Genomic DNA, 16,214 nt, shown 5'->3' on the forward strand with positions numbered 1-16,214 from the left:
GAAAATAAGCTCTGCACTTTTGTGGACAACCCTCAAGCCTTCACTCTAGTCACTAAAGAATATATATATATAAACGTGTGCTGGTTTTATAAACCAGCACCATGGTGTCCTAAAAAAAGAAAAAAGAAAAAAGAAAAACACCTCCTTCTTATGGGTTGAAAACAGCAGGGCTTCTTTTAACAGTAGAAGTTGGGGGGAATAGAATGGATTTCTGCATTGCAAATGCAACATTTGAATAGCATTCTATGAATTCAGATGAACTCTTTTTATCCCTTGGGGGGAGACGAAAGGAAGGCCTCTTGAATTACATATGCACCGCACTCCCCCAGATTGCTGGTTAACCAAATTCTCTTGAGCACCCTTCAGTTTGCCACAGAAACTACTCTTTCCTTCTCAAATCTGTCTGCATCTTTAAATTAAGAGTCTGGGATTTGAAAAGCATGTATACCATCAGACTTCAAAATTGGAAGTGTGTCTTTTTTCTTTTTTAAAAATAAAAAAGCAAGATTTCTTCCCATTCAGATAAGTATTATTTGTTGCATATTGTAGGGGTATTTTTGGTTTTGGTTTTAACAGACAAATACAGTAGCTGAATGTGAACGACACTATAGGTATCTTCATTCTGGAGTTGGAACAGAGGCTCAGGCTGCATACACACCACACATTTAAAGCACATACAGAGTATCCCTGGAGCCGTAGTTTACCCCTCACAGAGCTACAATCCCCAGCACCCTCAGCAAACTGCAGTTCCTGGGATTCTCCTGGGCTGCTTTAAATGTGAGTCTCATAGCTCAATGTTAGAGCACACATTGGGCTGGTTCACATCACATGGTAAGCTTGGCTTACCAGAATCACATAAATGTACAGGCTCCCAAATTAGAGCTTGAAGCCACTTTTCTCTTTCCCCAGCTTTTTTTTTTAAAAAAACCACAGACCCCAGGACTTGCCGATCAGAAGGTCGGCAGTTCGAATCCCCGCAACGGGGTGAGCTCCTGTTGCTCGGTCCCTGCTCCTGCACGTCCAAGTGCAAGTAGATAAATAGGTACCGCTCTGGCGGGAAGGTAAACGGTGTTTCCGTGCGCTGCTCTGGTTCGCCAGAAGTGGCTTAGTCATGCTGGCCACATGACCCAGAAGCTGTACGCCGGCTCCCTCGGCCAATAAAGCGAGATGAGCGCCGCAACCCCAGAATCGGCCATGACTGGACCTAATGGTAAGGGGTCCCTTTACCTTTACCTTTTTAAGCTAAGCCAAAGTTTGAATTATCATATTGCTTGAACCCAGGCTTGTGGTTAAGCTCTTCCCTTGCAAACCAGAAGCCTGTAGGCAATTCTGGGATGGAGTAAAGCTGTTGTGAGCTCCTCTTTGGGAACCCACACATTTGGCTTACTGTAATATGTGAACCAGGCCCCTGCCAATCAAAGGGTTGTATCCTACAAAGTCAGCCCTTTGAACTTGATGGACCTGATTAACTTACGTCAACTGATTTCAATGGGTGCGCATTGAGTATGACTTAAGTCAGATACAACCCAGAGCACTGGGCCAGATGGGCTACTTTTGGGGGGGTCTGGTTAACTTTCAGACTATGTTAAAACTAAAAGCAGTTATCTTTAAAATGCAGCTTGCTTGTGCTTCTTCTTCAATTAAATATATTTCAGATAATTTAATTAGTACTCCTTGAGCTGGTCTTATTCACGATAATGAGCTTTGTGTGTTAAAACTATATAAAAAAACTTCCAAAAAATCTCTCTCTCTCTCATCATTGTTTTTTGAAATGGACATGGCACTTTAATCATGGGAATAATTCTATTCCTCAACAGATATCTTTTGTGTGTATTTCTTTAACTGTGCAGGACAGGAGAGAATTGGGAAAGACTCCCACTATGAGCAGGAGGGGAGAGTTCAGTTTGTGATCGATGCTGTTTATGCCATGGCTCATGCCCTCCATCAGATGAACAAGGATCTGTGCAGTGATTATTCTGGTGTCTGCCCAGAGATGGAACATGCGGGGGGCAAGAAGCTGCTGAAGTACATCCGCAGTGTTAACTTCAACGGTGAGTCCACAACCATCCATCCGTCTCAGAGATTTGGTTCGAATTAACTACCTGACCCTTTCCCAATCCTGATAAACATTTTTAAAGCAAAGCGATTTGTGTTGCCTTCAAGGGAACTTAGTACACAGTATACAGGGCTGGCTGGCTGGCTAGCTGGCTGGAAAAAAAAGGTGAAAGCTGCTGCAGTACCCAAGTCTAAGCCATGCTGTGGCTTAGGGTTATATCTGGACCCGGGCTAGTGGTATGCTCACTCCTGTTACTTTTATTTTCCTGAAAGAGACTAAGGGAAGATGAACTTAAGGATAAATCAGGAACAGCTTTTCCCCAGTCTCCTCTGTTGTTGTTTTCCACTCCAGAACTGTGTTGATTACTGGAATAAGAACATATTCTGGAGGAAGGAGCTATTTCTGGATGCTAGTCAAGATTCACTGTCTTCTGGTGGCAATATCTCTTTGAAACAGATGGAATGTTTTCCGAGGGAAAACACAATAATCAAGAAGTTCCATTCCCAGCACAGATTTCCACCCAAGAATCCCCCCCTTTTTGTAGTGAAATGGACCCGCCTCATATATTGGGTCATATGTATGAATTAGACTGGAACCAAGACTGCTACATGTTTCAGCTAGCTGGCACTGAGCAGGGGGAGTCAGGACAATGAATCCCAGAAATGACAGAAGAGAAGACAGGGAAGGGTGTTTTAAAATGTTCATTTAAAATGTACAGTGATGGGGGGTTGCTGTCTGAGCTGTAATCCCATCCTAAAAGCTCTTCGCCCACCAGAAAACAAAGAAAGGTGAAATATACTCAGAGTCGAGTGTGGATTTCATGCTCTTAATTCAGCTCATAGTAGTGAGGAATGAAAGTTCCCCCAAAATATCTGCTTTATTTATTTATTTATTTACACAATGGGGCGCACGTGATTGGCTAATTCTGGGATTCTCCTGTAGGCCAATCAGGTTGCGGATTCACTTTCACCTGGAGCTGGATTGGGTGGCTCCTGCGGACCAATCATACTGGCATTGTTCTAGGACCAATCAGACTGCTGCATTTTGGATCCTATTCAACTCGGTACACAACGAAAGGAAATATTGTAAAGTGTTGGGTCTTTTCTCTCTTTCCTTTTGCTTGACTTCCTTCCTCAGGCAGTGCTGGCACTCCAGTGATGTTTAATAAGAATGGTGATGCACCAGGGCGTTACGACATCTTTCAATACCAAGCAACAAACACCAGCGCTCCAGGCTACCATCTGATTGGCCAGTGGACAGATGACTTGCAGCTCAATGTAAGCCTGTTTTATTCTCTACTTTGAGGTATGCTCATGAGTAGCATGCTGCTACTTCAGGTTGGATACTTACCGCTGCTGTAGACTGCTGCGTAGGGAAAGTCACCTGTGGACATTGCAATATTGCAACATTACATAGTCCTGTGAAATACTGTATTTTTCCATGTATAACATGCCCCCATGTATAAGACGACCCTTATTTCTGGGGACTAGAATTTAAGAAAAGGGGGGGAGATTGCCCAGAGTTATTGAGTTGTTGAGCTGGTTTTTTGGGAGGGGATTGCCCAGAGCTGTGGAGCTTTTTTTGTGTGGGGGGGGGGTGGACTGCAAATGAACATTTACCCGCCAGAATGACGAGCGCAACGTGAGTAATCTGCCAATCATCACCCGGTGTGATAAGAAGACGCAGATCGTCTGTCCAGTTGCCGCAGCAGCAGCAAATCGGAAGCAGCTATTGCCGCATGCAACAATCACCCACCCAATCACCGCTTGCAATCTCCTGCTCGTGACAACAACCGATACCCAGTCACAACTCTGCAATAACTGTGTATAAGATGATCCCCCCCCCATTTTTTAGATACTTTTTATGGTAAAAAAAATCACGAAAAAGTACGGAATCACCAGCAGCTACCAACACTTAAACAAGGATGTTTTGATAGTTCTACTGTAAGAACTGTAGCTGCGTCTTATACTTGCCAGTTAAAACATCATTAAATAACGGTAACAAACTGAGACACAGAGCAGCCAAGAAAACAAGCCAGCTGTACAGGCCACATACCTGCTTGTGCATTTTGGAATGATATACTATTTCAAACATCCCCAGGCATTCTTTTTTAAAAAAAATCAGGGAAACCACACAAAGGTTTCAGCTTGTATACCTGAAGGTGTCCTACATGGAGAAGGTGGTTGTGATGGGAGATATCAGATAGGAAACAGATGACCTAATGGCAACTCCAAGCTATGCTGCTCTCCCCATTCCTTTTCTGGAAAATGTCAAAGCAGGCATCAAATCCATCTCTCCTGGTTTTACTCTGGAAATATTTCTACACCAATCCCTCTATTTTATTTTAAGGAGTGTGTATTGGGGATGGACAAACTACCACTTTACACTGCATGCTGTGGTGCTACCGTGCCTGAATGAGGAAAGGGTTATTGTAGCAAATTAAAGTTGCAATCTTATGCATGCTTGATGGGAGCAAACTCCACGAATTCAATGAGAGTCATTTCTGAGTAAACCCTCTTAGGCTATTAATCTCTGTGGCTGATAGCACGAAACCACAGCGTCCCCTGAGCTAGCACCGTGATTGTGTTCAAATTGTATGAGCAAATCGTAAATAAACAAGATACCTCGTTTGAAGTGCATTGGCCAGTATTCAACTACAATATGCTGGGATAAATATTATTTATAATATGCTGAAAGAACATTTGGCTTCCCCCAATATATGATGAGCATTTCCTAACATCTTTCAGTTTTCCTGATCACCAGGTACTAACTGTAGAAATATTGCTGTCCTATTTCTTGTTCTACTCAATGTTCAACTTCCTGAAGCAAAAGCCTATGTCTTAAATATCCATCCATTTGCACACCACTACATGCTGAACTGGGATGCAGGTAGCGCTGTGGGTTAAACCACAGAGCCTAGGACTTGCCGATCAGAAGGTCGGTGGTTCGAATCCCCGCAACGGAGTGAGCTCCCATTGCTCGGTCCCTGCTCCTGCCCACCTAGCAGTTCGAAAGCACCCCAAAAAAGTGCAAGTAGATAAATAGGTACCACTCCAGTGGGAAGGTAAACGGTGTTTCCGTGTGCTGCTCTGGTTTGCCAGAAGCGGCTTAGTCATGCTGGCCACGACCCGGAAGCTGTATGCCGGCTCCCTTGGCCAATAAAGCGAGATGAGCGCCGCAACCCCAGAGTCGGTCACGACTGGACCTAATGGTCAGGGGTCCCTTTACCTTTACCCTTTACATGCTGAACTACTCAAATCACACACACAATATAATTGTTTTGTTTTGAGTTTTTTAACTGTTTAGACAGTAATATTGTTGCCTGAAATCGAAGCTGGATTTCACTGAGCTGATTCTGAGAAGACACTGGAATGTTACATAAGGTGAGAGAGAGGGAGAGAGAGAGCACATGTGTTGGTAGCACATGAAGACAAATCATCCTCCTATGTTATTTTCCCCCCTTACTCAGTTAACTGTGACTGCAGTAGAATATTGTCTTAGAGTAGGCAGAGTTCTGCAGAATTATTCTGCCAATATGTTGCTTTAGTTGTCAGATTGAAATTCAAGGCAGCTCATTGTGTTGAGACACACGTGTTTCTTAATATAGAACTGCACAGATTGAGAAATGACTCTTCTGGGCTGCTTGCTATCCCAGCAGGAATTTGGTTGAGGTGAGGATATAGAGCAAGTGAATGTGTGGGAGAGAATGTTTATACATGTGCAATTGACAGCATTCCTAATATTGCTGAATTATTAGTAATAATAATTTCTTCCCATAGGAAAAAAAAATACAGTGGTACCTCGGGTTACATATGCTTCAGGTTACATACACTTCAGGTTACAGACTCCGCTAACCCAGAAAAAGTACCTCAGATTAAGAACTTTGCTTCAGGATGAGAACAGAAATCGTGCTCCGGCGGCGCGGCAGGAGGCCCCATTAGCTAAAGTGGTGCTTCAGGTTAAGAACAGTTTCAGGTTAAGAATGGACCTCCGGAATGAATTAAGTACTTAACCTGAGGTACCACTGTGGTACTTGGGGATTCTTTTCATTAAAATATCAGGACTGAAACGTCGAACTATCAAAAAGAAACTGTGTCTGTCTTGCTTTTTAGTTCATCATCCTATTTTAACATATCACATGATTCACTGGTCTTTAAAAAGGGTTATACCCTCCAAGTTCTTTATTGTACTATTCGATTTAACTTTCACATTGTTTTAGCATCCACCATTATGATATAGTGACCAGGTTAATGATAGTCACTAGCCAGGTATTGGAAAATGAAGGCTCCCATTTATAAGAATTTGTGATCTGACATAGTCTGGCATATTTTGCTGATAGAAGAGCTTGCCTACCATGCATTTCTGGGCAGACTGAAATGAAGCGCAGCCTCCACAGTGAGAAATGAAACCTGTTGTAATGAAGATGCATCTGAGTTTATTTAACTACTGGATTTTAATTCTAATTCTTGGCAGGTCACAGGTTGTTGAAGAGATGTTTTATTATATAGATCTTGTGGGCAGAGAGTGTTGGCCAAGTGACTTATCGAAATGGGTTTTGTTCTCTCTACCTTCTAGGAGTCTGGCCAGATATTGCAAAGAAAGCATTTAAATCCAGATTATGTGGTGATTTGATTCAACACGATTTGTTGCTTGTTTTCAATTTTAAATCATTCTATGATATACCATGATAACATAATCACTTTCTTAGTCATTTGATCTGTTTGTCAAAAGCCCATCTAGACGTTATGTATTACGTAAGTAAAACATAATTGAACAGAGCATTTTGAAAAAAATGAAAATAAAATAAAAGAGCATTATAGCATTTGGCAATCACATTGGTTTGAAATATCAGATCTGGCTTATAGCTACCCTACCAAGTCTTTATAGTAATATGTGAAACCCTCACAGTAAGAGGTTCAGACTTATTTCTCAACAGTCTACCCATGATATGTTCAGCAAGGTACCCAACAATCAAAGTACCCCAATTGAGATACACTAGTTTTCCAAGGTTGTTGGTGCACTATGATTGGACTGTCCAATGCCTTAGAGTTATTATTATGGATTGCTACTGTATTTATCGTTCATTATGATTTGTTGAATTTCGTTTTGTTTGGGTTTTACAACCTTGTGGTTGTTTGGCTTGCTTTATTTTAATGTCTGTGATTTGCCATTGGATCTGTATTCAAGAAGGGTGGTTCAAAATTAATTAATAAGGTAATAAATACATACTTACAAACATCTACAAGAGCTTGATTTGATATTTTACTTTACAGAACATCTTCTGGTTTTTGAAGGGCTTTCAGAGGATATTCCTCAGCCCTTCAATCTCCAGAGCTTTTCGGATTGTAATTATTCAAAACATGTGTTTGCAGGCAAGTAAAGTGTCTCTCCCCTGGCCTCTAGACTACACTGAATGTTTACACAGCAGTTGCAATACTCTGATTGTTTTCATGTTAAATAATGGGCTAGCATGGCACTAATTCTCATGGTGAGTAGAAGTAAAATATTAGCATCATGCCCCGTATGGAAAGCATAGCGATCATGATCTTGTGTAGTGGTTAACTTTTATATTTCCATCTGATATTTTGCATTTCTTCAAGTTTGTCTTAATTGCCAGTTTTCCCATCATGAACAAATCTTACAGCTCAGTATTATATCAAGAAAAGGTACTTTATGGTGTAAGTATTGATCCTTCTTTCCACTGTATTCTCAGGATAAATAAGAATGGTACATAGAAGCTTGAGGGAAAGAAAAATGAATCCATTACAGCTGAGGAGAGGGTTTTATATAGGATTTCTAAGTATGCCTAATGTTTAAATTCCCATAGAGTAGCCACATTTTGCACATACAAAAATTGTGAGGTTTGACTAGTTGACTCTTGTGGTCCCTTCCAACTCTACGATTCTATAAATGTTCTGATTAATGTATATCAGCCCCTGTATGTATGGAAATAGGCCTCCCATGCTCCAACAGGTATAGAGTATTTGATTTCAATCGGGGAGTCTCTCCAGCTTTTTGCAACTGTTTTCCAAAACGTGGCAGAATCTTTCCTTCGGGAGGCCTCCACCAGGCACTGCCATTCCTCCCTTTGTGCCTGGAGCTTTTTCTTATTAATCAGAGCTTTATAACTGCGTTTTAACTCAAACCAGTCTAATGGAAGTGAAGGTAAGTTCGCTGATCTATAGTTCCTATACTTATCCAGCATGAGGCGTTTCATAGCCATGCATTCCTGGTCAAACCAAGGCTTGGACCTATTAGAGTGTAGAGATTGCCGTGGCGTTCTTCTGTTTATGTGTTTAGTTATATCCATGATGGGGAATCTGCTGCCCTACCCATATGTTCCTTGTCTACCATTCTGATCATGCTTGATCATGGGCTCTGCCAGTTGGTGCTGATGGAAACTGGAACCCAACAACATGGAGAGCCACAGTTTCCTCATCCTTAAGTTATATATACTCACTACTTTTTCATTCCACTTAGTGCATTCACTGAAGTAGGTTCTTCCCTACAAAAGCCCCTAGTGATGTTATTCTTAGTGCTTGGGAAACAGTTAAATATCCTTTCATTAAGTTGTCTTGCAGGATGGAAAAAAGACAGAGAAATGCTTTTGGGTGACAGAGAGAAGGTGGAACTGTTCAACACCTACTTTGTCTCAGTCTTCACCCAAAAGGAAAGCAATGCCCAACCTGGTGATAACAGAATAAATGACACAAGGAGGGAGCTGCAGCCCAATATAGGAAAAGAGGTGGTAAGGGAACATGTAAGGTAAAGGTAAAGGGACCCCTGACCATTAGGTCCAGTCATGACCAACTCTGATGTTGCGGTGCTCATCTTGCTTTATTGGCCGAGGGAGCCGGCATACAGCTTCTGGGTCATGTGGCCAGCATGATTAAACCGCTTCTGGTGAACCAGAGCAGCACGCGTAAACGCCATTTACCTTCCCGCCAGAGCGGTACCTATTTATCTACTTGCACTTTGACATGCTTTCGAACTGCTAGGGTGGCAGGAGCTGGGACCGAGCAACGGGAGCTCACCCCATCACGGGGATTCGAACCGCCGACCTTCTGATCAGCAAGTCCTAGGCTCTGTGGTTTAACCCACAGCGCCACCCGCGTCCCCAAGGGAACATGTAGCTACTTTAAATTAATTCAAATCTCCAGGACCTGCTGAGCCGCACCCAAGGGCACTAAATGAGCTTGCAGATGTAAACTCACAGCCTCTGTCTATAACATTTGAGAATTATTAGTGAACAGGTGAGGTCCCTGCAGACTGGAGGTTGGCAAATGTTGTCCCCATCTTCAAAAAGGCTGGGAAAGAAGACCAGGGGGGATCCAGCTGATTCCTGCCCCGAGCCCCATAAAATTTTATTAAGGTTTTTTCATAATACAATACAATAAAGACAAACAAGAACAGAGAGAGAAAAGAAAATGCAGAGTCCTGTCTCAAATGTAGCTCTTAACATTTATCTCAGACATAGGCAAACTTGGCCCTCCCTCCAGATGTTTTGGGACTACAACTCCCATCATCCCTGACCACTGGTCCTGTTAACTGGGGATGATGGGAGTTGTAGTCCCAAAACATCTGGAGGGCTGAGTTTGCCTATGCCTGCCTTATCTCATACAGAAAGGGGTGGACCCTCCCATCTCTTACCTGGGAGCTTTCCTTTCTTTTCCCAGGTGGGAGTGGAATGGACTCCCTTGGAAGGTGGTGGACTCTTCTTCATTGCAGCTTTTCAAACAGAGGTTGTATGACTGTCTGTGATGGATGCTTTAGTTAAGATTCGTGCATTGCAAGGAGTTGGACAAAATAACCCTCGGGGTCCCTTCTAACTCTACAATTTATGGTTCTGTGAATCTATGACTGTCTGAAAGTACTATGGGGATAGAATTAGTTTATTAAAGCAATAGCAGAGGGGGGGAACATTTAACTGGTTAACCAAATAAATATTAGATGGTATCAGTCCAACTGATATGTGTTCTGTGACTAATAACATTAACAATTCAACAGGATGAAGTAATACAGGAGAACAATCTAATAGTGGATAAATGTTTCTACAAATATTGATTTATATATTGCTTAGAATCAACAGATGGTGCTATTTACAAGGGTGGATAGGGAACTGGGGCTTTGTTATAGTTGCTGCTGGAAGAAATTGCCACCACAACATGCATACTATTTTACTCACTGCACCAAGGTTTTCCTTTCAGAACCTTTTATGTTCAGCTCCCAAGCTGCGTGTTAAACTTGGTAGTTTTGTAAGGCATCTGATGATGGAAGAAGACACTCTGAAGAGTGTCGGGTTATGCAACTTTTGAGTCATATCCTACATGCCACATATGACTACAGGTTTATGAATAGAAGCTGCATTATTTTGGTGGACTTGTTTAATTGCTGTATTTGATGAGCTGCCTAACAGAAATCTGGGCTGCTGCTGTTTTATAAGCAAGATTCCATGCTGTGAGATCCTATAGATCTTAACACAAATAAGCATGACGGTTGGTTAAACAAGCTATGTGTTTCCACAGAAAGTAGGGGAAGTAGGATGGGATAAAATTGCAATCTGTGATCTCAGTTTATCCAGGCATGAGAACTGTGCTTTTAATTTCTGTGCTATTGACCGCCGAAGTCTCAAAACAGCATGTAGTGCAACCTCGCCAGAAGAAAAAATTAAATCCCTTTGCTCTATTCTGTCATGTTTATGAAAATGGCTTGTACCTCTATACAGTGGTACCTTGGTTTATGAACTTAATCCGTTCCGGAAGTCCATTCTTAAACCAAAGCGTTCTTAAACCAAGGCATGCTTTCCCATAGTAGCGGGGGGCTCAAATTACTAATGGAACACATTCGACAGGAAGAGAAAAATGTTCTGCTTCCAAGGCAAAGTTCACAAACCAAAACACCTACTTCCAGGTTTGCAATGTTCTTAATCCAAGTTGTTCATAAACTAAGCTGTTCTTAAACCAAGGTACCACTGTATCTATTTGTCTCTCTGTATAAACTCTGTATAACTCTCTGTATAAACTAATCTCAATTACTGTGCATAGATGCAAAGGGCTAATTTTGCATGGCTTTTTCCTGGGTCACCCACCTCCCCACCCCTGCTTTGAACAGTAAGCCCCTGTCCAATATTCTTTTGAAAGCCCCTTTAGTTTCATAAGTGATGTATCAAGGAATGTGTTCAATTAACAAAAACCCACAGCCCCTGTGATTGTTGAGAAACAGTTGGGTCATACTTTGAATCCCACCACTGAATTTAGAAATACTGTAATATTATGAATGACATAGTGAAGAACAGAGTACAGTGGTACCTCAGGTTACATACGCTTCAGGTTACAGACTCTGCTAACCCAGAAATAGTGCTTCAGGTTAAGAACTTTGCTACAGGATGAGAACAGAAATCGTGCTCCAGCGGCACGGCGGCAGCAGGAGGCCCCATTAGCTAAAGTGGTGCTTCAGGTTAAGAACAGTTTCAGGTTAAGAACAGACCTCCGGAACGAATTAAGTACTTAACCTGAGGTACCACTGTAATTAAACGTCTGATCTGGATGCCATGCAGCTTCTCCGTATCTGATATGTTTCAGGAGGTACTTGAATAATAAATAATGGGAAGCCAGTAATGTACTTAGTCACATTTTCCTCTTCTCACCTTTGATTGGAAAACAGAAGGCAAATTTACTGAATGTTTTATGGCTGTTTAGTTGGTTTTGTGTCCTCCAGTTTTGTTTTTTCAGCACTTTATGGATCTGTGGCCTTCCTCCCCCCCCCCCCAATTGAATAAACAATAAATTAACCTAGGCTACAGGTCATTGCCACTCTCACCTATTACATCCTATCTAAGGACAAGTATCCATTTTTCTCACTACGAAATGACAGTGTTCCAATGGTGAACACATTTAGGGCAAAATTGTAGAGGAGAATTTTAGAATATTTGCACTAGTTCTAATTACAGTTTTCCATTGCTTGTGTTATTAAGATGTGAATGAATTTAACTTTCACAGAGCCAACTGAAAGAGGATTTGTCAGCCTATTGACAGGCCATAGGCTTATTCTGATCTTTAGTCATATACTAACAACATACTTTAATGGGCAGCTAAATGACAATAAAGCTCTTGTTTATTCATGTCAAGCCTGAGCATAAGTTTTGATAAATGTCGATAAATATTTAGATAAATGTAACCAAACAGGCTGTTTATTTAAAAGTTCTAGGAAATTCTCAAAGCAGACAACAGTGGTATGAAATGTACAAAATGGGCTTAAGTCTCTACCAATGTAAAACTGCTGAAATAATTTATACGATCCCTGTGACAAGATTTCTGAAAGACCATCAATTTTGGGTACTGGATATATTGACCTGGTATAGTTGGAAAAGTAAAGGAGTCTATGCAGATTCTTTATGAATACTGGAAAGAGATACCTCAGAACAAATCAGTGTGGTAATTAAGCTGAATGTGGTAGCTTGCCCAAGGTAACCAAATGAGCTCCATGGCTACTAAGGAAGGATCTGGGCCTAGGTCTTTCTGGTCCAAATAAACCAGACCAGAATCTCAGAAGGGGAACACTTCCAAAGATTTGGAATTACAGGGACTTCTGATTTCTTCTTGTCCAAATTGTACATTGTTACTTTTCACTTCTGAAAAGCTGTAGGCAGCAGTGTTAGGTGGCTGCAGATTTAGCTGGCAGGAGGAAACTCCAAACCTATAATGTGAGATGATTATATAAATAATTGGTGTATTATAGATTTCTCAATCTCCTTGGCAGAGCAATGCAAATACAGTAAACACCACTTATCCTTGGTGTGTTGTGGGGGAGTGAAGGTGCTAAGATCGCAAAACGCAGCACTTTAAAACGAATCCCCCTGAGAGCACCACAAAAGCTTTTTGAACAACTGCTCAGCAGCCATATCCACAAATTCTTCCTTAAGAATTCATTGTGTAGAAGGTAAATATTTTAAAAGCACATGGTATCATAAACAAATATTATACTGTGAAACATATTGTGAATATAGGCCATATTGTATAAGGCTGGCCTTTTATAAGTACCTAGTAAAAATGGCAGATGTGGTTAAGATATTATATAGTAGAAGATTTTAGCCATGTGCGGAGGAAGGCAGAAGACAGCTGAGTCTCTCGAGAACAGGAAGTGTGCTTGGTAGGGCCTGGTCTAGGCTGGATTCAGGTCCAGGCAAAGCTGGACAAGGATGAGATGGGTCCATGTTGACATGACCACCTTCTGCTTCATTGGGTTGTATTCAGTGTGAAACATACTCAAGTCTGCTAAATTCAATGGGTCTGCTCTAAGTATGACTAGAGGTGTTTCTTCAGCATTCTTTGAAAGCTGTATAATAAAGGCATAGACACACCTCTCCACAGCTTAGGGGCTGCCACAGAGAAGGCTCACTCCCAGGCCACCATCACCTCCCCAAGCCTCTGAGAATGGAGGAACTACCAAGAGGGCTTTCTCTGTAGATCTCACCACTTGAGAGGGTCTGGAGGGAAGGAAGCAGTCTTAACATGTATATCCCGCCTGACTGTAAAAAAAACAACCCCTAAGGCCTGAGGGAATAGCAATTGTACGCAGCATTGTGCAAATGAACTCAAAAGCTGTGGGTGGTTGTAGTTAAATTCCTTCTCAGCTTAGTGGGGCTCTTCCGTGCAACGTGGTGAAGCAATCTGTTTCAAGAAGCCCATGAAAGCAACAATTGTGGTCTGAATGTTGCAGCAAGACTCTAGCACATTTGTACTCCACCCCAGGCAGCAAAATGTCTTGAGCCAGTACTGCAACTTGGGACAACAGCAGCAATAAACATACAGGCTCCACAGCCAGAGGTTATATAAGCTGAGTTTTCTCTTTTTCCCTAGCTATTGTTTAGAATTGTAATTTTTTTGTCAGTGATTTCCCCCCTCTTTGTGTAACTGCTCCTGAGTTTTCTGTTTCTTTTGACGATGATAGATGGACCCCAAAGCTAGCAGTAGTAACCCACGAGATTTTCATTTAGCAGATGTCTCTTTGTAAGTTAGCAGCCCTTGCTAATATTGCATCAGGGACGCAGTAGTGTAGCCTTACTGGGGAGCTTGGAGCTAGTTATTTCATTATTTGAATCGTGACCTATGACTGATCCTTCTCGGTAACTTTGGCCATAACCTCCAACTGCTAAGTATTACTGTTTTGTTTTCTGAAGTCACAGGGACCAAAAGTCTGCTCCGCCTTGATTGGTATTAAAAACAAATGCCATGACAGCAAAGCAGACTTCTAGCATCCGTGGCTGACACTCGAAACAGAAACGGTGGCAGCAGAAATAGAGCTCGTTAATGTAGTCCCAAACTTCATTTTCCACCCGGGAAAATTGGCTGCTTAAGGGTCTTTCCCCTGTTTTTCTCGCACTCCGCAGCTCTTCATGACACATTGATCCATGATGCAGTTTCGGAACAGCGGATGTGGAGTATCACTCTTACCGTAGCTATCGTGTGCCTAGACAGCAAAGTGTAACATCATTATGAGATGCGCTACCTGTGGCGCGAGGGAACAAATTAAAGTTTATTATCTCTTGGCAACTGAACACTGCTGTTGCTTTCCTTGCAGATGTGGGTTGTTTTTTAAAAAATGTCTCAAGAAATAAAAACAATGTCAAGTAGAATCACACTAAGAAAATAGCTGGAAAATATATTTCATCATGTAATTTAGAGAGATATAAATATAGAGGGAGTGTTGCAGGAGCTTTTTTTAAAAAGAGAGAGATAAGAACATATTAAAAACCCTAGATTAGGCCGCAGGTCTATTTAGTATAGCATCCCACAGTGGCCCAGTGGGATGACTGAGGCAAGCCCCCATGGAGGAATCCAATGCAATATTTCCCTCCCCCATAATTGCTCCCTACTGGGACCACAGAAGTTCCATATAGCACTGGTGCTTACCTTTACCAGAAAGAACAATTACTCCCATACCAACCTCCCTGTGCATTCTCATTTGTAGAGGTACACATTCACCTGCAGCCAGGTGTGCCGTGTTGAGAGAGAGAGAAAGACAACTGGAATCCCTTCTCAGTAGTGGTGTCCATTGAATGGAATTCCCTCTCCAGAGATGCCAATATGGCACCAGCATTGCTGCCAGTTTTCAAACCTCCCAGGCTTTTTGGCGTGGTCTGACGTAATTTTCTTTAACATGCTATTATGTCTTATCTATGTATTCTGTTTTTGTAAACTGCCTTGGAATCTCCACTGAAGATTAGAACAGACATGCCTTAAATAACAAATAATAGAGCAATGCTGATGATGGAAAGCCAGTATAAATTATCCCTATTCCAAACTCCCCTCAGGAGGAATTTGACTTGCACCCCTCTTTTGCTGGCAAAAGTTCCACAGGGATACTAGGGACTCAGCTACGTTAGTGAAGAAACCGCGATTTGAATGCGCTATAAACATAGAACACCAGATGGCGCCAGAGAGCAAAAAAAAATTAGAATGCTGTTTTCCAAAAATATTTTTTCTTCTTTTGTTAAAATGATCTAATTTATGATTTATTCATAGAGGGTTTTTTCCCCCTGTGTTTAGATCCACATTCTGTGAGGTGGCAAGGTTGAATAGATGTGAGCCTCTCATTGCCCTATTCCACCTCTCCTGTGCCTCCATCACATCCCTTTTGGGAGGACTTATGCTGGCATAAATTTTGGTGGTTTAAAGTTTGCTGGCTGAGCCAGGATGAGCAATTTATGTGGATATTTCTTTGGCTGAGCTGAGGTGGTAGAAGTGGGCAGGGCATTTTTCTCCAGCCAGAACTCACTGGAACTCAGTTCTGACACCTCTCAGGTAGGCACCATTGCCATTATAAGAGGGAGGTGTTCATGGTTCTGGCACTTCTTTTTCTAGAAAAATAGCACTGGGGGCAGGTAACCCAAGATCAGCAAATAAAAACTCGTTCTGCAGATCTTGGATTTGACTTATAAGTAGCCACTGTAAACTTTGTCTAATCCTCAAATCTGAGCTAGTGGTCATCACTACATCTTGCCACAGAAAATTCTAAAAATTAATTGTGTGCTTAAGGTAATAAGAAAGCTTGTTATTAGATGCCTATATATGGTGCTTCTGTGGGAATGCAGGGATACGCATACCCCTAAACATTTTGTGAATCTTTGTGCTTTTGTCCATTTACTGTATTTATTTTT

At 41.7% G+C, this 16,214-nt stretch overlaps 1 protein-coding gene across 3 annotated transcripts in view; it reads left to right on the plus strand.

Annotated features, from left to right (window-relative positions):
* Positions 1 to 16,214, plus strand: part of GRM7 (glutamate metabotropic receptor 7) — a 393,161-nt gene that overhangs the window by 275,255 nt on the left and 101,692 nt on the right. For all 3 annotated transcript variants that reach the window (XM_083600646.1, XM_083600644.1, XM_083600645.1), the window contains exons 6-7: positions 1,851 to 2,051; positions 3,194 to 3,333. In XM_083600646.1, coding sequence (XP_083456772.1) covers positions 1,851 to 2,051; positions 3,194 to 3,333 — 341 coding nt within the window. The remainder of the gene's footprint in view (positions 1 to 1,850; positions 2,052 to 3,193; positions 3,334 to 16,214) is intronic.

The sequence above is a fragment of the Podarcis filfolensis genome (genome assembly GCF_964270895.1).
Source record: "Podarcis filfolensis genome assembly, chromosome: 2".
In the NCBI taxonomy this organism is placed as follows: Eukaryota; Metazoa; Chordata; class Lepidosauria; order Squamata; family Lacertidae; genus Podarcis; species Podarcis filfolensis.